Source organism: Etheostoma cragini, chromosome 4 (assembly GCF_013103735.1).
Source record: "Etheostoma cragini isolate CJK2018 chromosome 4, CSU_Ecrag_1.0, whole genome shotgun sequence".
Taxonomy (NCBI): Eukaryota; Metazoa; Chordata; class Actinopteri; order Perciformes; family Percidae; genus Etheostoma; species Etheostoma cragini.
In genome coordinates this window covers 14,468,399-14,496,043 of record NC_048410.1, presented here as the reverse complement: position 1 = coordinate 14,496,043, position 27,645 = coordinate 14,468,399, and the positions used below count along the sequence as shown (strand labels likewise).

The 27,645-nt window shown below is 39.6% G+C and overlaps 3 protein-coding genes across 5 annotated transcripts; all 3 read right to left on the bottom strand.

Moving 5' to 3' along the window:
- Positions 1-5,590: 5,590 nt before the first annotated feature.
- Positions 5,591-12,666, bottom strand: LOC117943282 (transmembrane protein 88). Of its 2 annotated transcripts, XR_004656328.1 has the most exons (5): positions 12,283-12,666; positions 11,151-11,445; positions 7,945-8,547; positions 5,879-5,882; positions 5,591-5,601 (listed from the first exon to the last, which is right to left on the bottom strand). XR_004656328.1 is itself a non-coding variant. In XM_034869309.1 (3 exons), exons 2-3 carry the CDS (start codon positions 11,442-11,444, stop codon positions 8,320-8,322), a joined length of 522 nt encoding a protein of 173 aa, XP_034725200.1. In that variant the 5' UTR covers position 11,445; positions 12,283-12,666; the 3' UTR covers positions 7,539-8,319. The 2 variants fall into 2 exon arrangements, 1 of the variants encoding a protein (XP_034725200.1); XM_034869309.1 differs by lacking the exons at positions 5,591-5,601; positions 5,879-5,882 and having other exon boundaries at positions 7,539-8,547.
- Positions 12,667-14,480: 1,814 nt separating this feature from the next.
- Positions 14,481-21,923, bottom strand: nbl1 (NBL1, DAN family BMP antagonist). Of its 2 annotated transcripts, none has more exons than XM_034869301.1 (4): positions 21,739-21,923; positions 17,478-17,658; positions 16,333-16,444; positions 14,481-15,128 (listed from the first exon to the last, which is right to left on the bottom strand). In XM_034869301.1, the coding sequence occupies exons 1-4, from the start codon at positions 21,776-21,778 to the stop codon at positions 14,847-14,849; spliced, it is 615 nt and encodes a 204-aa protein (XP_034725192.1). In that variant the 5' UTR covers positions 21,779-21,923; the 3' UTR covers positions 14,481-14,846. The 2 variants fall into 2 exon arrangements, with proteins under 2 accessions (XP_034725192.1, XP_034725193.1); XM_034869302.1 differs by lacking the exon at positions 21,739-21,923 and adding an exon at positions 18,991-19,456.
- A 505-nt stretch (positions 21,924-22,428) lies between these two features.
- Positions 22,429-26,974, bottom strand: LOC117943289 (MICOS complex subunit Mic10-like). Its single transcript, XM_034869317.1, has 4 exons — positions 26,835-26,974; positions 22,877-22,924; positions 22,686-22,795; positions 22,429-22,589 (listed from the first exon to the last, which is right to left on the bottom strand). Exons 1-4 carry the CDS (start codon positions 26,893-26,895, stop codon positions 22,581-22,583), a joined length of 228 nt encoding a protein of 75 aa, XP_034725208.1. The 5' UTR covers positions 26,896-26,974; the 3' UTR covers positions 22,429-22,580.
- Positions 26,975-27,645: the final 671 nt, after the last annotated feature.

The window sequence follows — 27,645 nt, the reverse complement described above, 5'->3', positions numbered from 1 at the left end:
TTTTGGAAAATGGCTGCAATGAAACAAAGAGTGAAAAATTTAAAGGGGTCTGAATACTTTCCGTACCCACTGTATTTTATCCTTGAGGGGTCCCGAGAAACATCTTTTTTTTTTTTTTTTAAATCCCTTTAAATTGAGGCAATGATAGTTTAGTTTGAAGTAGTATTTACTTACAGTAGATGGAAATATAATTGAGAGGAAAATTGCAGGACCAGGCGATGCAGAAGGCAACAAACAAGCTCACTAGTGTACGCCCCCAGAGGCAGTTTACATCATCTTTACCTAACCCCGCTGCATGTTTGAGATAAAACTAAGGTTTAGTCTTTGTGCATTAGTTTATGAGACAAGATCAGTATTTTGATTTTAGAATCTTGCAGATTAATTTTTGACAGTGTGTAATTGTCAATGTTCCTTTGTTTGCTTTGGATTAAATTCAGAAACCCACTTTTCTCATTGACGTCATCAGTTATGAAGTAGTTCTGAATGTTCCAAAAGGGTTTTCATCTGATTACATACATCTATGGAATGATACAGAGAGGACACTTACAGTGCAGTCAGGATGTTGTTATGACACAGATGTGTTTGTCATTGTTTCGGCTCCATACTCATCACATTGGAACTAAAATTTAACAATGACTATGAGGTCATTGCTTAAAAGGAACAGACAAACATTTTTGCTTATTCATCAATGGTTGGATGAGAGGATCGATACCACTCTCCACATGTCTGTGCATAAACTATGGAGCTAGAGTTGATTAGCTTAGCTCAACACATAGACCATTGACATATATATATATATACATGTATACAGGATGAAAAAAGCAGTGAATCCCACACTGTTCACCCAATATGAAAGTGAACAACCTAAAACACCCAAAAGCTGAGAGTCACTTGTTTATTTAAAATCTATTGTGTTTAAGCACAGAACAAAAACAATGAAATGCAATGTCTAAATACTTCATGGCTGCACTGTGTGAACAAAACCTGATAAAGTCTAAAACTAACTGTGTTCAGTTTATTATGTTGTGTTATATTTATTTTGGATTCTTTGATTTGTTTTTATAGACTTTTGGCAGACAGGACTGAGGTAAAGTTACACAAAGCTGCTCCTTAATTATTTTTTTTTTCATTGTGCAGTTCACAGTGAATTATATAATATATAATTATATTTATTACTCAAAGGCCTTGGTCCTCTTTGCTCCCGACAGTTGTTTGCATGAAATAGTTTGACATCAGAAGCCAACTGACATACACACGCACACACACGTGCATGCATGCATGCATGCATGCAAGCAAGCACACGCACGCACACACACACACACACACACACACACACACACTACCACTTATTAAGTAAATATTAATGCTGGTAGCTCGACAGTTTTTCACTCCCAGAGTTAAATCAGTGTACCGTCTGACAGGTTTTGGATGCCATACCTGAAAAAAATGTAAGTTGACACAGAGACAAATCAGTAGGGTGAGAGTTCCACGAAAATATACATTAATGTAATAATCATGATGAAGAATCCTCCTTCTCTAACCCCAAAAAATTCTTCTCCATCTTCTTCAACCTCCTTGACCCCGCAGGTCCCCATCCTCCTTCCTCCCTTTTACCAAACTACTCTGTCAACTACTTCATAAAAAAGACAGATGACACACGCTCTCCACATTCTCCATCCCATTTTCTAAAACTAACTTTCAATCAGACACATCTTCATCCAGTACTCTGTCCTCTTTCATCCCCCCATCTCCCAATCAAGTTCCTACCTTGTTTACCTTTGCCCGTCCAACCACCTGGCCCCTTGAAACCATCCCTTCTCACCTTCTCCAGTCTATTCTTTGACCTTCTCCCTTTTCTCACCCATCTTATTAACACCTCCTTTTTCAACCAGCTGTTTCGCTAACTCTCTTAAAGAAGCAAGAGTGACATCACTCCTCAAAAAACACAACCTAATTCAGTCTGAAGTAAACACCTACAGACCTGTCTCTCTTCTTCCATTCCTCTCCATTTATCTTTAAAACACTCTCTTTTTCTACGTGGTCATCCTTTTGGACTATTGCAGTGCCTTTGACACAGTGAATCACCAGATCCTCATTTCCACCTTTTAGATATGGCTGTATCAGGCTGTACACTCTCTTTGCTAACATCTTACCTCAATGGACGCACCTACCGGGTAACTTGGAGAGGACCTGTATCAAAACCTTGTCCACTCATAACTGGGGTCCCTCAAGGTTCCGTCCTGGGTCCCCTCCTCATTTCTCTGTACACCAACTCCATTGGTTTTGTTATTCACTCACATGGCTTTTTCCTAACACAGCTAAACAGACAACACACAAGAAATTCTCTCTTTCCCCAGTCTGAAACACAGGTAGCAGCCCCTTCTGTATCTCTGCCTGTCTAAGTGACATCTCTTATTGGATTCCACACACCACTTGAAACTCAAACTTGACAAGACCAAGCTGCTTTTCCTTTCAGGGAAGGGATGCCCCACCTGTGACCATACTATCAACATTGCAAACTCTGGTAGTCCTTTACCTGACACCTAGGAACCTGTGTGTGACATTTGACGACAAACTCTCCCATACTGCCAACTTTGCTTCAACCACCCCGATTGTGTAGATATACAGTGGTGTGAAAAAGTGTTTGCCCCCTTCCTCATTTCTTGTTCCTTTGCATGTTTGTAATATTTAAACAATATTCAAGGACAACACAAGTAAACACAAAATGCAATTTGTAAATGAAGGTGTTTATTATTAAAGGTGAAAAAAAATCCAAACCATCATGGCCCTGTGTGAAAAAGTGATTCACACTGAAAAAATAATTGCACTTACATGTTGCAACTACAGGTGGCTTACAGTATAGTACAGTACATTATAGTATAGTGTAGTAGAGATCATTATCGAACAACAAGACCTGGCCTAAAACCTGCAAATCTTTATTTTGCTGTTCTTTATGGGAATGATGTGTTTTTAGGGACTGAAACATTAGAGCTAAGTGTACCACTTATAGTACTTTATATGCATTCTCTTCATTGTTATGTCTGTTTTGAAATACTGTCTGATAGACTCTCTTTTTAAAAATGGCACTCAGGCAGACAGAAGCATCCATTAAGAGTCCACTTTAAAACCAAACAGTGAATGTCCACATTTGAGCGTGAAGGTCTTTTACACTAATGGATTAAGTTTAAAGAGTCAGTGAGGAAGTAGAGTCGCTTGCTATTTGGGATTGGACTAAATCATGCATTTGACTCTTAATCAACTTTTTTGTCACAAAAAGATATCACCACTTCAACTTTACTACAATAGGGATGTTATTTTCTTTAGCCATGTTAGCGGGAAATTGTTGTGTCTTTGTAAATTATAGTGTGGTCTAGACATACTCTATCTGCAATGTGTCCTGAGATAACTCCTGTTTCGATTTGACACTATAAATAAATTTGAATTCAATTGAAATAGTGGCTCGATGACAGTGTTGATCAGTCGACCGATCACTTTGGTCCAGATGGAATAACTAGTGGGGGAATTGCAGTTAAACATGGTGCAGCTGCGCGAGGTCCAAAGAAGATTAATCCTATTGACATTGGTGAACGCCATCATGAAGTTTGTATTTGTGGTTTTAAATTTTAAAAAAACATCAACTGTTGGGTGGATTACCATGAAATGTGATACACATTCATGTTCACCTAAGTATGAATTATAAAAACTTCACTCTTCATCTTGCAGTATCAGGTCAAAATTCTAATCAGTCTAATGCTTTGGTTTATGACCAAACACCAAGCAAAACTAGCAAAATTCCCATCAGCCCCAGCTATACTTTCTTAGCATGCTAAACTAAGATTGTTTTGGTTAAGTATTAGCATGTTTATCACAGTACAGTGGCGGACCCCGATGCACGACTCAGACAGGTGATATAAAGTAAGTACTTTTATTGTCCAAAGAACAATGCAGGCGACAATTCAGCAGGAGCCGGCAGTAATCGTTGTCAAAAGGCAGGCGGAAGTCCAGTAACACTCAGGTAGGCAAAAGTACAAAAGGAGCAGGCAAGAACCGTAAACAGGAAAAAAAGGCTTAAGTTCAAAAACACAAGGAAGCAAACTCAAAATAAAAAGCTGGAAAGAGACATACGGACAACTACAATCTGGCAGAGGTGAAGTGGGAATGGTGGGTATTTAAGTGCTGGGATGAGAGGACGCTGAAAGAAAACAGGTGAATCAAATTAGAGGCGGAGATAACAATCATATGGGCATAATCTTACAAGGATGTAACCAAACAGTGGATATCAGAACAAAACAGGAAGTAGATAAACAAACAGAAAACATGAAACACACTAAAACAGAAACTTGACAAAACCATGACAATGTTAGCATTGTCAATATGAGCATGTTACAGTATCAAACCAATGTAAGCTTTTAACTCAAAGCATCGGTGTGTATATGTACAGCCTCATAAAGCTGCTAGCATGGCTATAGACCATTTAATCTGCGATAATCTCCAATTTAACAGTTCATTTAGTGTTACTACCAGTTCTAAAACTGATGATTTGACTTAATGTCACATGGTTCAGTAGAATTTAACATGTTTTATGAATTTTATAGAATCTGATGGAGTTGTTTTTTTGTTTTTGTTTTTATTGAGTTTTGCCATAGGTGTTATACAAATAATTACAAACCTTGGCAAATCTTACATAACTCAAATGAGTGTAAGAGACATGTAGCATACAGTATACAAAGACTGTATGACATACATAAACAGAGCTTGTGAACACAACAAACATAAAATAGTAAAGTTGTTTTGTTTTGTTTCTCTTGTTACACTCACACAAAGGGAACTATTGGAAATAGTCCAAAGTTCAAATGCTGAATTTTAGACTACAGTAAATGAGTCCGTGGGATGGAAACTAATGAATAAGGATGAACTGTCATCATTAATGAAAATTAAATTTGAAACATTTTCAAGGGATTTTAAAACCTGTAATTATGGTTTGAAGTGGCACTACAATAAAGGTCATCAATGCCAGCAACCCTGCACTCATTCTGACACTTGGTGACATTTTTGGCTTCCGGAGCTCCTTTTGTGGTTCATCCTGCTGCAATGTCCTCCCCCATACTACATGTATCTATTCTAAAGAAGAGAGCAGTGCTACAAATGATTGACCCGCATTATAAGAAGATTTTCCTTTTCAACTAAAAGACAATCGAGTTTGATTCTACTCTCTCTTTCTGCCTAAGGGGAGCACGCTAAAGGTTTTTTTACCGGCATTGACAGCTACTGATGCTTTGTGTTACAAACACATTTTTTTCTGTACTAAAAAGATTTTGAGATTTGACCTTTTGTGTATTTGTCATGCAGCCATTGTAAAGAGCTTACACAAATTGCTATGTATTCACTATCAACCTACTGTGGGCTGGTACAGAGAGCAGTGAGCAAGAGAAGGGTGATGTATCAATATGGGGGTTTAATGGAGTGTGTATAACATACATACATCACGACGGACCTGACAAACACGTCATCATTTAATTAGATTAGTTACTCACTTGTGGCGCACAAATGTGACCAGTGCAACAAAAGGTAAAGGGAGGGTAAAAAAATGCCCGATTTTTACTGTTGAACATAACAATAAGTTGCTGTTTTGTTGGTAACACTCTAATGAAAAGCTGAACAATAAATAAATGCTGTAATCTTTCAAAAACTGTTAATAATAGGCTACCATAATACTAGAACTGACATGATCAAGTACTGACACAAACATGCAAATAACTATGTTTAAATAGAAAATAAATACATTTCAGTATGACAATGCTGGTACAGTACAATAAATGAAGAGGCAACAGAATGAGCTCCTGGTCTGGTGATTCACCACTTAACCTGGCTTCTGAACAGCACTTACTTTATCGCACTGTCATCTTAGTACTACTACTTTTGTATAATAAAGTGTGTGTTTTATTATGGCACAATGTAATCTAAAAATTCCAGTTAGATAAAATAAGCGTCATACCTAAGACCAAAACGTGACTGCTAATAATGCTACATCAGTTAATCATTTAGTGCACCTCACGGATGATTTTAAAGTCATTGTATGCTGATTTTTAATCAAACATGTTACATTATTCACCCTGTTTTACCCCCTTTTTAATGAAGCCCAACATACTGGGCGAGTTGAACTCAAAACAATGAATCTAATGTTTGCAATATGTTATGACTTTTCGCTAGACTTCTAATGTACAACCACAAATGTCTTCATAGCATTATAGTTCTGAAAAAGTCCCACATGTAACCATGTCAACATAGTTAGCAAACAGGCAATGCACAATAACATAAATATTAGTTATATACACAAATTCAAATTTAATACTGCCATGATAAACCAGCTTGTGATATGTTACTGCTATTGTGTCAAAAGATAATAATTTCTTTGAGTATTGCTTGTATTAAAGCCGTTTTAATATTGCAATATAAATATGAAACTCCAACAATTAACATTTATTTTACAAACCACGATTTGAGTATTTGTTTTTCTGAACTGTGCCAAGATTCATTGTCTTCCTTCCGTTGTGGATGAAAGGAGTGCAGAGTATGTTTTGTGATCTTTGAGTGTTAGGTTAAAGTACAAAGACATATCTCTACAAATTACTGAAAAGTATTCAGTTTCTAAAACAAAGACAAAAAAGACACAGTTGGAAATTGCTTCAATGAACTTAAGCCCAATCATATTTTCTTGTTCTCAACAAATCACAAAATCACTGTAAATGTAGAAGGGGTAGAGAAAATAATGGAGACACCCAGACATTTTAGAAAATACACTTGTTTGCTTTCTTTCTGAGACTTTGAGGGCTGGGTGCGATAGTGTACTATACTTTCTACCCCCCTGTTGGCGCCCTTGTTTGGACCACACCTATCTTTGAACTCAGCCTTCATTTTGATCTCAACGACGCAAAGTTTTGAGACTGCAGCTTACACGGTCTTGACACCATTAAAGTGACAAAGTGGCATATAAACAGATGGCAAAGTACTCAAATCTGTCGTATTTCTTGCGATGGTGGGTGTCTCAAGGACCAAATTTGGCCACTTTCACCCCCAGTTTGGTAGACTTGGTGCAATTTTGGGCTGAGGTCGAAACATTGTCGCATTTTTCATTTGGTAGGGTTTGTCACTGCCCGATGTGAGTCAAGTGCAAATGCGTCACTTTGCAACAAGTAGCACACAAGATGCTAACAAGAGATTTCTGTAGTGTCAATACAGTTAAAATGGACCTACAGTACTTACCCAAGTTCTTTCACTGCTGGCTATAAGTTAGCAATCAAACACAACAAAGGCTTTTACTTGAATGGCATTTGGAGCTAACGTTAGCTATCAAACAATCATAGATAGCTGAAACGTTTTTTAAATGATTTACATCTTCTGTTAATGTTTGTAATGAGAAAAGGTTATTTTATGGATTTCACAAATTTCAATTTGACACGTTGTGTCGTAAACCGTTTGAATCTGAGCATGCTCAACTCAAATCTGCTCTTGACTCACATTGGGCAGTGACAGGGTTTACATTCAGACTGCTTTTTTAAGCGTACCAAATTTTGTAAACAAATGTCACACAGTCAAAACGCACGGTTTCTTTTTTATGGACAGAATATCTGAGTGAAACCTGCAACACTTGGAGCAATGGAGTAACAAATAAATTGAGCAACTGACAGACAGCGAGTAAAGGAAAGGGCAGGCCTGATGAGAGAGAAAAGATAATGTGTTGTCACGCGGATGACTAGCAACGTGTGGTCATATTATGTTACGGATTTGAAAGTTATCATCCCTTATATAAGTCTGTAACTTGTGAGCAAAGTTGAAGTTTCTACTAGTAAATGCTGTTTTTGGTTCCCTTCCTGTATTGTTCTCACCTGAAATGAACCAATCTCTAGATTACTTGGAAGCAAACTGAGACCCTCGTTTTCAAACGTCCAGTATTCAGTTGTTTGGTCCGCTGCTAAGTTCGAATGAGCTTTCACACCACCCCAAACAAACCAAAGTTCAGTTAAAACGGGACAAGGTGCTCAGATATGACAGCAACCTTACCTACGGCGCTGCCACCTAGCCTTGCAACCATTTTGTCCTGGTGGTCAATTATTGGTAGTGCAACTAAGAAATCTCCTGCTGACCAAAAGCCGTTTTTCTAAATACTACCAATTTAAAAGAGATCTAACTAACTAACTGTTATTGTTATTTTGTCTAACCCCTTTATCTCTCTGATCGATTTCCCACTTACTAACTTTCTGATCCCCCTGACTGTTATAGAGAGTATATCTGACCCTCAGCGCCTCCTGTTCATCTCAATCAGACCCAGTTGTGTACACTGCCCACCCAGTCCAACAGCCGCCGTCGGTACCAGGCACGTGTGATTGGCTGAATTAGAAGCAGGAGTCGAAACCGTCGGAGCAGCCCGCAGAAGACGGCGGCTGCCACTACCACGAGCGGTGACATCATCACGAAACCCAGGATGATAAGGGCGGAGCAGCTGTTGTCGTCAAGGTAACGGCAGATGGCGGAGGGGGCATCGAGGACCTACGAGGACAAACGCAGAGGGGTGCTCATGAAAGTAGACCGGAGCGCTAGGAGACTATGGTGAACATTCTGGCATCAGTAGGAGCTGCTTCTCTTCTGTCACAAAGCAAATAGGTGGGATTTGTTATTCCTGTGTGTGCATGTGTGTTTGCATATGTTCAGGGTGCACAAGTGAGATGGTGTGGGTAGTGGGCTGTGACAGAATTTCTCCCAGGCTCCCTCTACAGTACGATAAGAAGTGGTTCAGTAGCTGTCAGTAACCCTCCGAGCTGTCAATCACTTGTGAGGCCGAGCGAGAGAGTGGAGGTGGGCCAGAAAGAAAGAGATGTGAAACAGCCAGCTGCAGAAGTACACACCGACATCCTTACAAAAACATACACCCGAGTATTAAAACACAAACACACACACACACACGCACACAGACACACACACACACACACACACACACACACACACACACACACACACACATATATGATTTTGTTAAGTCCAACACCCTTTTCTAAACAATCTCCTATTGTACGTTTTTTCAAAAGGAGCTTCGCCTCCAACAAATGCACCATATTGGCAGCAGTGTTCAACATACTCATGAACACACAAAGCCACAGAAACACACATATGTCAAGTGAACACTGTGCTTTCACTGAGTATATTTTCCTTCCTGTTGAGCGGTCAGTTTCTCTGTGCCCGGCTGGTGCCTGAAACAAATTAGACAGCCTTGTCTTCTCAGTGGGATGGTCTTTCCGTGTTCAGTTTGTCGCCATAATAGGGAGAACTCTCTAACGGACAATGTCCGTAACTGCTTGTTCTGCACTTGTACTGCATTTGCTTTGGCCTAATCACAATTATAGTCTTTTGGCAAATGCATGCTTTGCATGTTAATTTGTCTGCCCCGTCGTACGGCTGTGTCTTCAGAAACCAAATCAGTCAACACAGACAACCGGGCAAAAGGACCAACCATACCAAAGGTGGGATGTGATGCTATGCCCTGTTCAGTGAGCCAAGGCAGCTGTAGACCTTCACAGCTTGATTAGGAATGATGCCAAGACTTGCCATATTTTACAGATGATCTGTCTGCTGCTGTTTGTGGAGATGGTGTCAGGTATAGGAGTACAACTTATGCTGCCAAAAAACGCTGTTTTATCTTTATCTTAAATCAGAAACAGTCTTTCTCTTTTATCCACTTCCTTAAAGACCTATCCAATTATTATAACATTATAACACTAACTAACACTGCGCTAGTGACGATTCCATATGACCATTACAGTAAATGGTCTGCAGTGTTTTAACTCCACCTTCAAGTATTGGCTGAGCTCGCTTGGAACCTCAACTAAGGTACTTTGAATAAAGTCTATCTAAGGTCTAAATTTAAGTCATCAAAGAAGGTACCAGGTACCAGATGCTATCCACAACTTGCTTGTGGAAAACCCCCCAAAAAGTGACTTGAGTAGAGTTGAATTAAGCCATACCATGCAGTGGAAAAGCGGCATTACTGTCATTTGATGCTAGTTACACAGTTATTTTCCCCAGGGAAAACAGCTGCTTGTTGTGGCTGGAAACATTAAATTGATGATAATTATCTGTAGGTTTTTACTATGAGCGACATGTTTGCATTACATAGTGATCAAATCCATTAGTATTAAAGAAATATTGACTATAGCAGCTATAATGATCTTCAACTGGTGCACAAAGGTTCCCACTTTTCAAGAACTGTGAAGAAATTATGTCCATGAGGAAAACTTACAGTCAACAATCATCAATGGAAGTATGTCGACAGTAGAGAGTGACAGGAAACACAGGGATAAAGGTTTCCTCCAGGACTCTCAGAAACTGAGGCTTAATCAACTTCAGGATATGAGCTTTACAACTTGTCACCTGGATGCCCGATTACAAGGTTGTTTTTTATAATTATTTTGTGCATTTTTTCCTATATGTTGATGGATGAAAATTGAGAAAGGAAACACATAGAATGAGGAAAGGGGTTAAATGCAACAGAAGTCACATTTTGAAATCATCAAACCAGGGACTTTGTAGTAAAATGATAAATGTCTTTGACCAATACCTTGACAAATATAAGGGTTTTAAGGAAAAAGTATTTACATTTTTAAAAATAATTTGCATAAATGCATTAAAACTTGTTGCAAAAACTGTAGTCATTCAAACACTGTGTATGTATAAAATGTATAGTGGTTTTAAACTGCATGATGATGACTGTTCACTTAGTCTACTTGACAATTGTGTTTGCTGAAAATGGAGGGGAAACTATCGTATTATAAAACAGAAGAAATGACTGATCTTTGGGAACATAATTCCTGCCCCCAAAAAATTTGCTAAATATATATGTATATATCCCAAAATCTTCATCGTAAAATACTGAACTCTAGGCACAACAGGGATTCCTGCCAGTGAAAAGAATCCTGTGTCTCATATTATAGTCTGGACCTTGTGCCAATGAACCAGTGTCCACCTCAGCCCAGTATCCTCTGACTAGTCATCCAGAACTTTGAATAACACTAGTGGCTCAGGGGTCAACTAGAATGACAGTAAATGTTTACTCTCAGCTTGTACTTGCTACAAATAGAACAAACAGAGTAATTTCTCACCCTGGAGTGGCAGAGAAAACCGACGTACAGCAGCAGCATTGCAGGGAGCAGCACCACAGAGAAGACCAGAGCCAGGAGCAGGGCGCTGGCCAAAATAACACCCAGGTCCCAGAGGATGAGAGCTGCCCCGCAGGCCACACAGCCACATCTGCCCCTGCGGCTGCCCCATGCACTGCCTCCGCTGTGGGCCACGGGAGGGGGAAGCATCTTCACCCCTTCCCCGATCCAGAACTCCTCCTCTTTCTCCTCCTGGCCTGAACCGCCTTCATCCAAGTCCACATCCATACCGCACATCCTGAGGCAGAAAGAGAGACAGACAAAGAGAGCAGACTCTGTTTAAAGCAGGGCAAATTGTTCTGATTCAGACTGAAAAGTGGTAACAGGCAATTCCCTTAAGACGTTATTTTGTGCCGATGTGTATATATATTATGAACATTTGTATCAAATTAATGTTGTAGCCTATGTAAAATCAGTCTGGTTCTTTGCTTGCCATCACTTGTAGAATCACACACAAAAAACACCTATATGTGTATATGATTTTTGAATATATGCTGAATTTTAAAACCTTAAATAAGAACAGACTGAGGCTACATCTACACAACAAGGCAACGTTTTCATTTTTCAGCCCTGTCCCCTCACTGCCCTCTTTGTTTTTGTTTCTTCCATCCAGACAGCCGATAACTCATTACAGGCTATTTAAATGACACACACCAAACACTCACGCACACTCTTGTCAGTCGATCTCATCGATCATCGCGTCACTTGAAGCACGACTGGCAGTAGCCTGCCCTGTACGATCCATTTAAAACCGAATCAGTTGGAAACCTTTTAACCCTGAACGACCTGCTGCTGAGATGCAGAAAAACCAAGAGCATCACACTGGACGGGACACATGTTGTGCTCCTCTCCGAGTATTAACATACTTTTATCACATATTTCGCTTTGCTTTTAGCTGTTTGCCTTAATGGATGAAAAAATGCAGACTGTAGCCTACGTTCTGGTATAGGCTATAGTTTAGACTTGCTCTGTGTTTTATGTCTGGAAACGGTTCCCTGTCTAAAGACTGCATGTGATAAAGTAGCCCCTTGTGTCCTATACTAAAAACACGTTGAGAATGAGAAGTGTTGCCTACCTCGCTCCAAGTAGACTACAAATCCCGTTAATCCCACCGGTGTGTTTGAATTCTTCTCCCGGTGATCAACTTGGAGTTCTTGATTTTACTACAAAAAAACAACAACAAAACTTCTGTTTTTTTAAACAACAGCGGAGAGACGAACCTGTGAGTTGAACCCTGTGCTGCTGTAGTGATGCTGTGTGAGGAGCCGCTGTGCCTCGGTCAGAGTTTGCGATTATGGGACGCGCGCAATATCATTCAGGCGCGCCCACGAGGTTTTACAACAACAAACCTATATTTCCAACCTAAAAAAAACTGTTTTTTACTTGAAATTGCAACATTTTTGTTTTAAATGTTTTAACAGACGTGCTCCACAGCTGCTCCCTACACTAACATAGAAACCAATAGGAAACTACATGTAGGGGTGGGCTGGATATCACGTTTACGTCATTGCTGTATTTTTTCTGGAAACACATAACTCTTCATAACAGGTTTATACGTGTCAGATAATGCCTTCATTTAGTTATTGTCTATACATCAATATAGACATTGACAAGAAAAACTGCTTTGCATTTTATGCAAACTTGATGACTTATTAAAAAAAATAGGAAATGCTTAGGCTAATTATTAATGGATTAATTAAGAAAGTGATTTTTTGAACAAGCAACCAAAAAAAAACACTTATTAAGGGCTTATAAGTGATGTATAAAAGCCATTAGTTACAATTTACATACCCTTTATAAAGTATGCATTGTTATAAAATGTCACTGCTATTTCTTCATGCTTCATTTGATAAGTCGAGGCCTGCATGCATGAGAACTGAACACAGTACATTTTTAAAGGGGAGAAAAGTAAACCAAGGCTTGATAAACAAGGTAATATAATCATGACAAAAAACATGTGTGATATATTCAGAAACATCCCTCAAAGTATCTCCCTCTGCAGTCTGCCTTTCACCAGTCTCAGAGCATCATCAGCTGTGTGGCTGGGAGATAAGCAGATGATCAATTTGTTTTGCAGCACATAGACAGTCAACCTCTCACTATTCAAATTTAATTACACAGACCACAGAAGAAAAGATGACAGGATATGGGATAGAGCTGACAAGAAATGGAAGACAAGATACTGTCGGTGCCCAGATAGCTCCGTTGGTAGAGTGGGCGTCCAGATATAGACGTTTACTCCTCATCGCCAACCTGCGACCCTTTGCTACATGTCATTCCCCAAAGATAGAGATGAGGGTATGTTTGATGAAAAAGAGGAAAGATGCTGTAGAGTCTGGTTACTTTATGTGTTTTGTCTGGTTCTGAGGAGTTGAACATGACTGGCATTTACTGGACCCTCTGTGAACTTTTTCAACATAGCACACATTTATTTTTTGGCAGCTACTTCAAACAGTGTACTTCAGTAATGTTCTCCAGCCTTTCTTTTTATTGACTGGACTGAAGTTCAGTTTACTTAACCCAGCAGACCGTGAACTGAACATCCTCCATTTGTTTCCTTATATGACCAGTAAGCTATGTGTGGTTCTGTCGGCCTCGAGCCGTGCACAAGGTCACTATCCATTCACTGAACAGCATCCTGCAGGTTGCCATGGTTTTTCATGGCAAGTTCAGCTGACCTGCTGTTCACTGATGAAGACTCTCTAGGTTACAGTATGTTAGTGATTAACTGAAATTAACTACACGTTCGACAAAGGGTAGCAGTTCAACGTTGTCTCTGTTTTCCTTTGGGTTTGTACCAAATTACATACATCTTTCCAAAATAGGTAATGGAAGGTTTTAGGAGGACTGAATCACAAATTACAGAGCTGTAAAAAGTGTTACCAAGATATTTTGTTTTAATTGTTGATATGAATCTGTAGTGCACCAAAATCGGTAACTAGCGGATGTATTAGAATGGTAAGTGTACTTATTTTTCATTATGTTGGTTGTTAGCCTGTAACTGGCAGTGGTTGACAGCTACAATGTTTCACCCTCCTTACTGACAAGTCCGCCCTGCACTGGAGGTGCACAGATATCTCCTCATGTGGGAGCGGAATGTGAAAAGATGAACTCCACAGTGAAAAACACAGATACAAGTCCGTCCAGGAGAGACATTTAGGGGACATAAACATAAGAAAAACACATTTTTAATGGCGGAATCTTTAAAGTCTGCATTATTCTTAAAGTACTAACGTTAAAGTTCTAACAGGCACAAATAAAACAATAGACAAATAGCAGTTATCACAACAACAGAATTTATTGCATTAAAGCAGATAAAAACAATGAGACTACAGCCTAATAACAGACTATAGTTATGTCTGGTTGCACACATATGAACGTTTAATCAGCAAACAAATAGAGTGCAAAGGCTGGTGTGATTGTACGAGTTTATATACAATAGAGTTTAATCTGATAGCATGACTTTGTGAGTGTGTGTGTGTGTGTGTGTGAGTGTGAGTGTGAGTCTTTAGAGAAACTTTTCAACACAAAGTTAAGCCATATTTTCAAAGTGCCTTTACAATACTACAGATTGTTACAAAGGATGTGGTGTGGAGGAGAGAGGGCAGGAGAGCTGCAAAGTGATAAAAAGAGTTGTACCTACCCTCCATCTGATGTATGTGGTAGTGTGTGATGATCTGTGTGTGGGTGAGCATGCTTATTAGAGTGTGTGTCAGAAGGTGGCAGAGGGTGAGACTGAGCACCGCTGAGGGTTTCAGATAAAGATGGAGTGTCCAGGACTTTGTCTGCTGGATACAACTGCATCACCGCCCCCTCCTGGCCACCCTCCTTACTGCAGGACTGGCAGCTACAGTGAAAGATCCTCTCCACCAGCTTGTCCACACGAGGGGAGTCTTCACTGCCAGGGCACTCAAGGGTCACCTGTTCACACGCACACGCACACGCACACACACACACACACAAGCACACACCCACACAAACACACACACACACACACACACACTTAACATTTTTGTTTCCCCATCCTGTACATATTCAAATATTTGTTCTTTTTTACTTTTTTCATATTATTATTTCATGTATATTGTATGTATATATATTTTTCCTAGTATTTCATTTATATTTATATTCTGTGCTTTGTGACTGATTTTGCTGCTGTAACACCGGAATTTCTCATTTTTCTTGGGACCAGTAAACATCTATCTATCTTTTTGACTGTTTTGCTTGCATTCATTGCGATTTTCTTTTTTTTTATATATGTACATACTGCTATATGTACAAATTCTTTTTGGTTTAGTCAAATTCTTACTCTTACTTACTTGAGTGATCAACTTTGTTGAAGTTGTATTTTCACACTAAGAAAATGATTGCGTCATGATTGTATTGTCAATGGAATTAATGTAAAATAAACACAAAATATACAAGCCCCCTTTAAACCTCAGTGTGCACAAACTCTTCTAGCTCTCCAGACCTCACACAACTTCCCCTCACTGTTTCCATTTTCAGCATTCAGCACTTTTATCAAGATCTACCACCAAGTGCCAAACCAGCATTAACCAGTATCCTTTTTCATGGGAACTGACTTTGTTTTGTTTCAAACTAAATTTTTGTTTAAAGTCTTGGAACAACAATCATAACCACAGACATAAACATTTATTTCCAGATAATCAGAAGTAAGGTGAGACTGTAGATGCACTTTCTCTGGCCTTTCTCAAGCAACAAAAACAGTACGGAAATTAATTAATCTATCAGGTAACAGCAGTGGAATCCAAGAGGTACAATATTTTCCACTGAAACATGAGGCGACCTCACCTGTGGTCCCACCCGCCTAGCCTATCTGGCAGCATGCCAAACTACATACACCACACTACAAAGCCTTTGTTGTCGAAAGTCTGGATTCCTCCGGGCAAACAGGGACAATGAACTTTAGAGGAATATAAAATACAGGATTAAGGTTCATAAGGAACTGCAGAAATTGTAACACAAATCTATTAAAAATCCTCCATTTCGGTTTTGGTCTTTTTTTCCTTCTGCTTTGTGTCTGCCAGTGAACGGTTATTCTTTCATGTTGGAAACCTGTGGTTTTTGTGTGTGAGCACATGAGCTAATGTGCAATAAATCTTACCACTTCCCACTGTGTCTGGGCCGGCATGCAGGAGTCACAGTGCACCAGGGACTCAGTTGACTGTGGGAATGTGTTGGGGACGCTGTAACTGAAACACTGGCCCAGACAAGCTCTGCAAGGAGGACAGAGTGCATTATTGCATGATTCGACTGCACAACCAGAGCTGTGGATGTCTGGTAGCATCAGGCCAGACCCAAAATCAAAATTATAACTGTTAGTTGAATCACTGGTCAACTAATGATTATAAAGGAAAATGAATAACACAAACCATTGTGTAAATCACAGGGAGTAGTGTGCAAAATGTGTACATGTGTCACTGTGGGGACTGCATCTTTGAGAAGAATATCAATATTTTCAAAGTGAGCGTAACTAGAATAATGAACTGTTAAATTATAAGTGGGGTGCTATTCTATTTTTTATTCAACAATCAATTAATTTCTGTGTTGCCAAAGCTTGAAATAGCTTATTGCTCCATTGTTGTCCAAAAACTATTAAAAACATCACTGAGCCTCATAGTTGCACTGGATGTTTTGTCATTTGAGCAACAAATCAGTGGCTGAAAACAGTCGCCAATAAATGCACTTACTTACTCCTGTTTGAGTATTGTTGTGTTACTTTGGTTTTTATTTAATCTTTCTTTGAAATTAACATTTACATTCATGACCCATATCAAATGATGTATGTCTTTAGAAGGAACCAATGGGCTTTTGGCTGAATACCACAGACAGGTTAGGAAAGTCAGAGAGTATTGAGACATTGCTGATTTTACTCTTTTCATGGGATTTATGGACAATTAGAAGCACATTAATATTGATATTGCCAGTGTTACCCTTTAATGTTAATGCATGCTGTGTTGTTAAGAATATTTGATTTTGAAATGCAGTTTTCCACCATGCAGGCAGCCACTGATTTATATGCATTTCAAGTATGCAGCGCTGAAACTTACTTGGCGTAGTGAAGTGTAAGTAAGTTGTTATTCCTTCATACTTCAAGTGTAATGAACGGATTACCTATCTCACACAAACATAATGATCTTAACTCTGAGGATGCAACCTTCTTGACATTTCGGCATTTTTCACTTTTTTCAGCTGCAGAGAGATTGTCAGACAGAGAAAAAGAAAGACAGAGAAGGCCTTCATCCTGACCTGTTTTGAATAGAGCGAGGCTGACATCCCGTGTGCCCGACTATCTGTGTGATGTTCTTGGCTTCGCACCAGGCGCTCTTGTCAGGGAACAGCGCCAGGCGGTTGATGTGTGCAGGCGGTGCAGCTGAATACAGTGCAAACAGTGCCCAACAAATCTGAATCCTCTGCCACATGACTGCACCTAAAGGGGCAGAAAACCACAGCATGTTACCGCTCTGTTAACCTTGTTCCATACAAAAACGCACGCTAAAAAGAGTAGCCATACAGTCTCTTGATGTTTACTGATGTCTACTGGTCAGATATTGCCTGGCTTTACAATTAATGCAAAATTTGGATGCAGCATATTCCTGCAGATGTGGATTGGCGATCATGCTTGAAACCCATGGGTCCCTGTGTTTCAAATTGTCTCCAGTTATGTTGCTGTAGCTCATTCCAATGATTAAAAGCGACAACTTCTTGATTATCTGAATCACCAGCTACAGAAAGAACAACATTATACTGGGTTCATATTGTCCAGAAAGAGACAATAGGGGAATGAGGCAACTGTCTGCTCCACACCACCTGACTCTATTACCAAGTCAGTCCTGTGCTCTGTTTCGCTCTCTTCTTTAAAAATGCCTCAACCAGTCACGTCATTACCATCCTATCGTTTTCTCCTGCTGCTAATAAAAACGTGTCTTGTGGTCACCCACGTCGACTTCTTTACACATGTTCAGCCCTTCCATATGTCTCTGACACAGAAACCTTGTTTTCAAAGAGGCGTCTGAGGTGTGCTGTGATGAGGGGGGAAGATTTTGTTTAATAAGTATATGTTTTTTTTTTTTACAGGCTTCAAGAATTCAGGCTACTTAAAACGCAACACTCTGGAGACTGAGCACCTTATGTTGGCGTTAAAGTGGTAACGCGTTACATTAACGAGTAACTATGCCTACTGTTGGAAATACAGTAGTGGCGAATGTTACGACTAAAAGTCCTTATTTTCCTGGACATATTATATAGTTTATCGGTCGTTCAATCCTATTTGTATAGCTAGCTGTGTGTTACCCACGCTCTCTTGTAAGGGATCAGTTAATTTGTCAGTAACGTGACGTTCGTTAACATCAGCCTCAGTTAGGCTAAATTCACTTTAACGGCTGATGAAGGCTAGAGTTGTCAAGAAATCCTTTTTTGGCTCTCTTTGACTTATCATTTAAGTCTAGCTAACGTTATAGATGATGCAAAAGTACAGTCCCTGATTTATCACCGGTGAGATGACGAGGTCGTCTTCGAGTAACTTTACTTTGGAAGGAGGAGAAGTTGCAACCGTCATTTTAATTAAGTGTCGCAGCTAATGTTAACTAACGGATGAAAAGTACCATAACGTGTTTGCAGCCCTCGGAGGGTGAGTACTAACGTTGCAGTAACACGTGTAATAATAACTGTACTTTTTTAACTAGCTAACTAGTTATGAGAAACAACGTACGTTCTGAGTGGAGATCCCCGACAGTGGTCGTAGTTGAGACACTTAACTTACCGCTCAGCGACCCCGGGCAACAGCCAGTTGAGCACCTCGAAACGTCCTGCTGAGCTGAGCCCCCTCACCGAAACCTGGCTCCTAAAACCAGAGGATGCGGGTTGCCGTCGGATATCACCGTGCGCTAATAATTAGAGGAAAATGTGAGCACTTCGTCAGCGGCGAGGATACATCCGAGCCCAGTCTGTCATAAAACTGTTACATCATCCGGAAAGGAAAAAAGAACCGTCGGTCCGACAGCGAAGGATGGGGAGATGGGGTTAGTTATGAGCACTATCTCATCCCCGAGTCCATCAACTCAGACCGTCCCTCCCCTTTGTTCTCTCCCCGTCCAGTGTTAAATTCCCCCGTTACTTCACTAAAACACTTTCCAAGTTGTTGTCTTTTGTTGTAAAACTCTGTTGCAGGGGTTTGGCGCGGTTGAGCCCCCAGACAGGGGTCCTGCTGTGCAGTTTCTGGACGAAGGAAAACATGGGGGGGGAGTTGTTGGGGAGGTTTCAAATGTTTCCCAAAGTAGGAGCGAGGCGAGACCGCAGTTAAGATTTACAGGATAAAAATTCAAATATAAAACAACCTACAAACCTACAACATAGGGCATATTTACAGTCATGGGTTAACTTTGCAGATACATTTGCCATTGTTTTGTTATCCTAGATGTTTAAATCGAAACACTAATAATGTGAGCATGCAAAACCCCTGGGAAACCGATACGAATCAATGAATGCTCCGATACATTTTTCTGAAAGCCTTTAGGAAGTTGAAATTATTTCAACATCGTGTCATTAAACCATAAGCTCATGACAAATTGATCGAATTAATAGCCCCTCAATATGTTTCGAGTGAGACCACTGACAGAGCACATGACTTGCTGAAAGGCAGTATTTCCTTGGTTTTGCTAACCTGTGAGTAGACTCCTTTAAATCCTAAAAGGGAATATGGGGCCGAACATTTAAGCTTTGGAATATGATGCCCAAGTCAGCCACTGGTAAATGTCAGTATTTTCTGGCTCAAAACTCCTGACAGTGCATGCAGTGGAGAAAAAAAGTATTCACATTCTCAAGGAAAAATAGCCAATACACACACACCACAATGTTTAATTATATTCCCTTATAAGTTCTGTAAAAGGGCATTTGAAGTGTTCAAAAGTATTTCATGTCAAGGTAAGCATTGTACAGAATTGTATTCATTTACTCAAATAGCCATGTTTGTACTTCTACCACCACTATATTTCAGAGAGAAGTATTCTAATATTTATTTGACAGTTATAGTAACTTCACAAAAACATTAAACATAAAGAAATCATATGATCAGATTATAAAGTACAATGCATTGTTATACATTAAACTATTCAATGCATAACACCAACTGCTACAATTTTACAACTGGCTCCTCATGTGTTGAGCCAGTAAACACAGTACCAGTTACTTACAGAAGGAGTGCAGCAAGAGGTGACTGCATTGTCCCGTTGAAGAAAACTGCATTCAGCTTTTTCAGTCAGGGCTACTCATGAACGGAACCTCATTTCAATTCACATTAGGAATTTAAAAACGTACACTTCTTTTAAAGTTAACTTAAAGAAGTGGCTAACAGGTCATCAACATTACATGTAGACACTAAATCTTGCTGCTCTCTTGTCTTTCCTGCCCTTCCTGTTTGTGCCACTTGTGCTATGCCTTGTCGTCACCAGGTTAATTTTTTGTTTAGAAAGGTTAAATTTGTTGTTTGTTATTGTCCTAGATAAGTGGTATTTCTTTCTTTTTACATTTATAGGCAATATCACTTGTATTGGGTTAAACCTATATGTACTATTATAATACTTTTCTCTTTATAGGTATAACACCTTGTACGACCTGTCCAGGGACAGCAGATATAAAATAGCCTTTTGGCTAATTCTGGCAAATCTTACATTTTATATGTATTATAAGTGTGCATTGTTCCTGTTAAATAACCCTAAAATATATAATTCAACAGTTAGTCTACTTCCACATGAATAGATCAGTAAGAATGATGTCATTTAATATATAACAAAATAACAGGGGCCATTTTCTTGCAACGCATACTTTAACATTTGATACCCACTTTGTTTTTAGCTAATAATACTTTTAACTAAAGTTTTTGCTGTTAGACTTTTCCTTGTTATTGAGTATTTTTAATGTGTGGTATTGCTGCTTTTATACTAAAAGTAAAAGACTTAAATACAGCAGTTTCAAGCTGGACTCATGCAGCAGCACACATGACATGCCTGGTTTTTATATTTCTCCAACACTCAACAACAATTCACCAACACTGACTGAACAGTTTTGAACCATTAGATGAACAAATGTGATTAGGTAGTATTATTAGATTGGTAATTCTGATTTATCATGGAGAATGTTTTAGACAGGCACAGACAGGCACAGACAGGCATCGCCTATGCCTTGTTATCTCAGCTGCGACACTGGTCCCCCTAACCCACCCACCCACTTCTTCCTACCTGCTTACAGGTGTTCAGCCTGGCTTGTGTCCATAAGCACCCCTATCTGTCTCATGCTTCACTTGCAAACAAATATTTAAATGGACAGGGGACGAGTGACATGGCTTCATTTCTGACATTGCTTATTATGTGCTTACATTGCTGAGAAAACTGTTACTGTGATAGAGAAGGAAAATGGGAGTGTGTGTATTACAGAAAGCGTGCATGCGTCAGTGTATTCTTTGATGTGAAAGTGTAAACCATGTGTTGTTCAGAGTGCAAAGTGCAGAACTCACCTGTTAGTAATAAGACCGAGCTCCAGTCCAGAAACGGCATTCCACGGATTCTGCTTCACCAGGGGGCTGGATAACTGCACACGCTCACACAAATAATCTTTCTTCTCTCCTAGCAGGCCCATGCAACCACACATAAGTAATCAATCACACTCAAAACAATCTCAGCAAACAGACTCACGGCCAATGAAAACACAAGACGTAGGAGATTCTTTCCGATAGGGAGACGTGTGCTTTTTCAACTCCCTGTGAAAAAAACAGTCACGGTCACAGCAAACACACAAGTTAAAACAGGACTACAAATAATGGCATTCTGTGCAAATGCTTGATCTAGTTTGAGTGAAGAGCAGACTGGGTTACTTCCCTGTCTTCAGAAAAGAATATACCCATTACGGAATTAAAAGAAACCTACATCTATGAATAAGAAATCTATATGACAAAGTTCATGTCACGTATGCAAACATAACTTTCTCTTTTAAAGTATCTTTAAACAATAGCATTAGCATTCCATCATTCTGTGCAACTTTACATCCTCCCACTCTCTTACATGGCTGCAGATGCTGAACCTGGCCCTCATTCCAAAACAGCAGGAGTTTGAGTCTCCCTGCTCATTAACACAAAATGACCTCCCACCCCCAAACCACATTTCATTCTTCACAAACATACACACAGAAAAAACAGAGTAAAGGAGAAAGTTTTCCAAAATTGCTTTATTAAATATACAGTAACTGCCATTTGATAAACACAATGTGGGAATCATTGGACGTAAGTGTCAGGACAGAAATGAGGAGCAAAACAACAACACTAAAGATGAGCAACTTCATGGCAAATCCTGCTCATCTTAACTACTGGTCCTGTAAATGAGAACATTAAAAAAAAATCATGAAGCATGATGTATTTGTGTGTCACATACCTCTAAAAAAATAATACATTTTAACCTATGTGCTCACCTTAACAATTCTTCCATGAACCAGGTATGGTGACCTAAAGTCATGCTGGCAGTTGGCGTATCCCATGCCCAGTCCCAAACCAGAACCAAGTGAGACAGGCCACGTGCGACCTGGGAGAGAAAGACATTCATCCATGAATGATGTTTTAAAGTAGTGCAAAAAAAAAAAAAAAGTTAAGAAAGAGCACTTACGTTTAAAGAGAAGGACGGAGAACACAACGCCCACAGCAAGGCCAGTTACTGCAAAACAGAAAGAAAAAAAGAAAGAAATTTAACTACACTTTCAAAAAACATTTGACTTTAGTACTGAAGTAATGTGTCCATGTCATCAATCCAGTATAAAAACTGCCTGGCACAGTTGTAAATCTTTAGTAATGAGATCAGCAGGGTGCTGCTATTAGGTTTGAAGCAAGAGTTGGTAAATAGCACAAGTAAGCAAGACATTGCTCATTAGGAAATGAGAGGAAGTGAAAAAGCAGCAAGAGAAAAAAAGAAAACAATAAAAGGGGGTGTAAGAGAGGTGGAAATGAGACCATGCGGCACAGGGCAGAAGAGGTAATAGGTCAAAGAGTGCACCCATGTGCAGGTATGCAATGAAGAAGGTTAGTCAGTGGCAGAGAAGTTGTCCGAGTTGTTTGAAGTGCGCAGTCCAGAGCGGGATCTTGAGGAGGAATTTGTTTGTGTGCTCAACTTCACCTCGCAGCAGGCCACACCACACCCAAGAGCAGGCCAGCCAGCACAGAAAACCCATAAAAACAAAATGCCATTTGGGCCTTTCCGAGTCCTAATTGGATTCAGGGAGCTATGCAGCATGACCGATTTGCCTGAACCAGAACCTTCAGACTATCTTTTACACAACTTACACATCAAACAACACAAAAGACCCCGCACACCCTCACTGTCAGTGAGGATCAACAATAAATCATTGACCTCTGAGTCCATTTCAAGCAAAGAGGTTCACCGTCTGTTGCAGCCTCAGTTTTTCTTTGGTCTTCGGCCAGAACAGTTTTGAAGCCACGGGTTTTCCACCAACAGTAAAAGCATTGGAAAAATATGAGAGGTGATCAACATCTCATTTTGGCATCCTTTCTGTTTGTCTGGATGTCTCAAAGGGGGGTTGATTATTACGAAAACCATTTGTGCTTCAGTACAATGAACTGTATAACCCACAAGCCAATAATCAGGTTTTCCCAGAAAATAAAGCCCAGAGCTGGTTAAAAGGTACTGTTCTTCATTATTTCAAAGTATTTTTCTACAAATGGCATCACTAAAGACATTTGTTTCAATCATACTGATTCTGTGAATTTATCTTACAAAAAAAACTATTGTTTACTAGTTCCTCAAGTGAAATACAATGTTTCCAAAAACACAGTTGTTTCCTGTTATAAAGAGGATGTTTCTGCTTGTCTACTATAGATTATATACTGTAGGTAGCAACAGGTGTTTCTACATTCCAGTTGGTGCATGAACTGCTGGTGCATCAGTGTCAAAGACGTATTGGTTAAAACTAAAAGGGCTCAAAAATCATAACATCTTCTAACTTTAAATCGAGCAACCTCCGTGTGTATGTTTACGAGTATGTGTGTCTCTCCAACGATCCCACAGGCGCGATAGCGCATAAGACCTCACATTATGCGCAGCATGCTGTAAAGGAAAAAAACAACAACCACCTGTGTGCAGCTGCAGGGGCGGGGTTTCACAGCTCTCAGTCACGCATGTCTTCGCAGTGGGCTACCAGTGTCAAGTCAAAAAGTGATCATCTGGCAAAAATCTGATTGCTGTCTACTCTATAGGGTTGAAAAATGAATTGCATTTGCAACAATATCGTGATATGTTGAAACATGATTTCCTAATCACAAAGGCTGCGATTTGGTCACGTGATTTGCAAGAGCATATCAGTCTGCACTCCCCAGAGAAAGAATCAACTTGGCACGCTAATGCTACGCCGTACCCTGAGCAGAGTGCTGTCATTCAAACAACTCTGAGTTGTAGTTTACAAGGTGCCATGACATGGTGCTCTTTGGATGCTGAGGAAGCAGAGAAAGGGGAGGTAACCTTGAAGGTTCCAGATCGGCCCATCAGAGCTTTCATTTTCTCAAAGGCAGAGAAGGATAACCAGGGCTTGGTTTGCACCTATCACCATTTATAGCCACTGGGGGGGGGGGGGGCATAGGCAGGCTGGGGGAGCTCTTATTCATGTTTAAAAAAACTCATTAAGTGAAATTTTCAGTGGATTTTATTCTGGCTTGAGTCCATACATGCAGTTAATGACTACAGGCATGGAGAACTGAAGGCTCTGTTAGCAACAATTAGCTTTGATTAGCAGTTAGCTCCGTTTAGCCAGCTAGCGCCGTTACAAAGATATGGAGCAGAGGAGACTGCCAGGGAGAGGGGGTAACAACCAGACTCTGATAAATGAAAAATCCCGTAGGGCTGGGCAAAATAGAGAAAATAAAATATCACGATATTCTTGACAAAATACCTTGATGTCGATATTGGAACAATATTGTATGGTCGACTACTGGTGCTTTAACAAAATGTTATTTACACAATGAGATTTTTGAGAAATGTTCTCCAGAAATGATTTAATGACTGAGTGGGTAAAGGTGAATAACAGAACAGCTAGAACAGCCTGGTAAGAAATCCAGTAAAATTACATCACTTTACTGTAATGCAGCCTGTACAACCAGGTAAAGACAACACTTACCATATTACAATATATCCAAAATCTAAGACGATATCTAGTCTCATATCGCGATATCGATACAACATTGATATATTGCGCAGGCCTACGTTCAGGGAGCTTCCCCAGCAGCGTTGCCGCGTTGTTACGGTTACCACTAAGTGTAAAGCCACATGTTTGTTTTTATATTTCTGCAATCTGAACTTTAATTTGTGTGATTTGTTTCTGACTTTCATATGAATGTTTGTTTACACCAAACATTCATTTGAAACTCAGACCTTGGTCAGTGCTCAATTTACTACTGTGATTGAAGTAGTTAAATAAAAGATGTCATTCATATAAATTCCTACATTACCTAATTTCATCATGACACACAGGCCTGGACTGCAGGAAAGAACAGTTTGTTTAATCTAACTAATCTTGTGTTGTTCATACTGTACAATGATTTACTGCTGGTCTTTTGTTGAATAATACAGACATGACTTTTATATGAAGGAATTTGTGCACCTCTGCACTAGGAGGATCTCGGCACTACTGGCTCTCTCCACAGTGGATCCACCTGAAAGACTGGCTTTGCATTTTAGTATCAACAGGGAAAAACTTGGACAATTAATCGTTATAAAATCGTGATCTTGATTCACCCTATTCACCATTTCCTTTTTAAATAACTTCGATTTTTTTTTTAATACTCATTTCATTTTACGAGCCGACTGCATCACAATCATCATCACTTTCTTCTGTGAGTTTTAAACATATAACCCCTTCTTTTCATTGAAGCCTCTGCGTTTACAGGCTTATGGTGATGCGCAATGTGCTGTAGGTGCCAAAAAAAAATCTGTTTGGTACTGTGAGAAAAGAAAAATCGTGGCAGAGAATCATGATATCAATTCTAAGCTAAAACAAAAAGCCTAGAAAACAATGATATAAGTCCTTCCAGACGGGCCTGGAGGCTGTGTGGCAGTAAAGTTATGAAGACTATGACTGAACTATCACACAGCACGCTAAGGTCATTAGTATTTATATTTATAAGATTTGTTCAATCCCCATTTTTGTCATTCTGTCTGATAATAACTAGAACAATATGTAAATGACAACAACTAGTTTGTGACTTCAGCTGTGTAGTATCAATTAAAAACCCACTATACAGAGACTATGGAGTGGACAGAAAAGTGGTTCACCTAAGCAGAGTAATCACACAGTCCTTCCCACTCATAGATTTAGCGGTTTTCCAATAGTTTAGGCAGTTTCATGTGGACAGATTTTTTTTTAAATCTATTCAGCAGATAACGCAACATAGCCTACATCCATGGTTTACGTTACAGATGACCTCAGTAGACAGTCAGATGTCCCGTAGAAAAGAACCTCGACTAACGTGTACCACAGCTTATTTACCAAGTGTAATATGCTGCAGAATGCCTAACGCGAGCGTTAACCGATTATATTACATGTATGAAAAGACATATTAACCTGTTTTCACGGCTGTATCAGCAAGACAGCGGTCCCATTTTCGCCCGTGATCGTCTGCCATGTTTTCTGTCAGGAAGCCCTGCAAAATATCGCGAGGGAAATTGAGATTCACATGAACTTACGCCGCCACAACAACGCTCCTCTTTATGCAGCATTTCTTTAACTGTCTATGGATTCCGAGCGCTGTGGTGCAGGCCATAGACTGTATGGTGTACTGTAGACGCTGCTAGGCGACCACTATTCTGTGTTAAAGATTCCATATAGCTTACATTTATGCTATGCTCCTACGATCATTTATGCATTATATACATAGAATGCATATGTGCATGGTTATTCATCTTTTTTTGCCCTTCTGTTTCTTTTTCGTTTTTATTCAGCTCCTAAAACTATATGCTACTTTGAGTGAAATTTTTTTATCCTTGATTTAATCAGTCAACAGGGTATGTGAGTTGAGGGCACTGATCTCAAATTTCCTGCTATAAAGGTGCACAGCATTTATTTAAATTATTTATCAAATGGCCCCATCATGTTACTTTACTTTATTTCTGACTGTGAAATAATTTAAAAGTGTTAATCCTTTAGATTCCCTTCCTGCTAGTGGAAGTGTGACACATGCCACCCATATGCACAGGAAGTGATGCATACATACACAAAGTGTTGCACAAGATAATTTACATGTGGCATATTTTGAGAAAGAACTCGAGCCACACCATCTTCTAATCAAAAAGTTTTTCAAAAACACTTGGTTTTCTTGATACTAAACATTATTTGAGATTGTAGCTGCGTGGAATGCTCCTCCTCTTATGAAATT

Coding starts and splice junctions, on each gene's coding strand:
- LOC117943282 (XM_034869309.1), bottom strand. CDS start 11,444: ATGTGCGGTATGGATGTGGACTTGGATGAAGGCGGTTCAGGCCAGGAG. Junction 8,548..11,150: donor GTTTTCTCTGCCACTCCAGG/GTGAGAAATTAC, acceptor TTGTCCTCGTAG/GTCCTCGATGCCCCCTCCGC.
- nbl1 (XM_034869301.1), bottom strand. CDS start 21,778: ATGCCGTTTCTGGACTGGAGCTCGGTCTTATTACTAACAG. Junction 17,659..21,738: donor CTCGGTCTTATTACTAACAG/GTGAGTTCTGCA, acceptor CTGCCCCTTTAG/GTGCAGTCATGTGGCAGAGG. Junction 15,129..16,332: donor CCCAGACACAGTGGGAAGTG/GTAAGATTTATT, acceptor GCGTGTGAACAG/GTGACCCTTGAGTGCCCTGG.
- LOC117943289 (XM_034869317.1), bottom strand. CDS start 26,895: ATGGCAGACGATCACGGGCGAAAATGGGACCGCTGTCTTGCTGATACA. Junction 22,925..26,834: donor TGATACAGCCGTGAAAACAG/GTTAATATGTCT, acceptor TCTGTTTTGCAG/TAACTGGCCTTGCTGTGGGC. Junction 22,796..22,876: donor CTCCGTCCTTCTCTTTAAAC/GTAAGTGCTCTT, acceptor TTTCTCTCCCAG/GTCGCACGTGGCCTGTCTCA.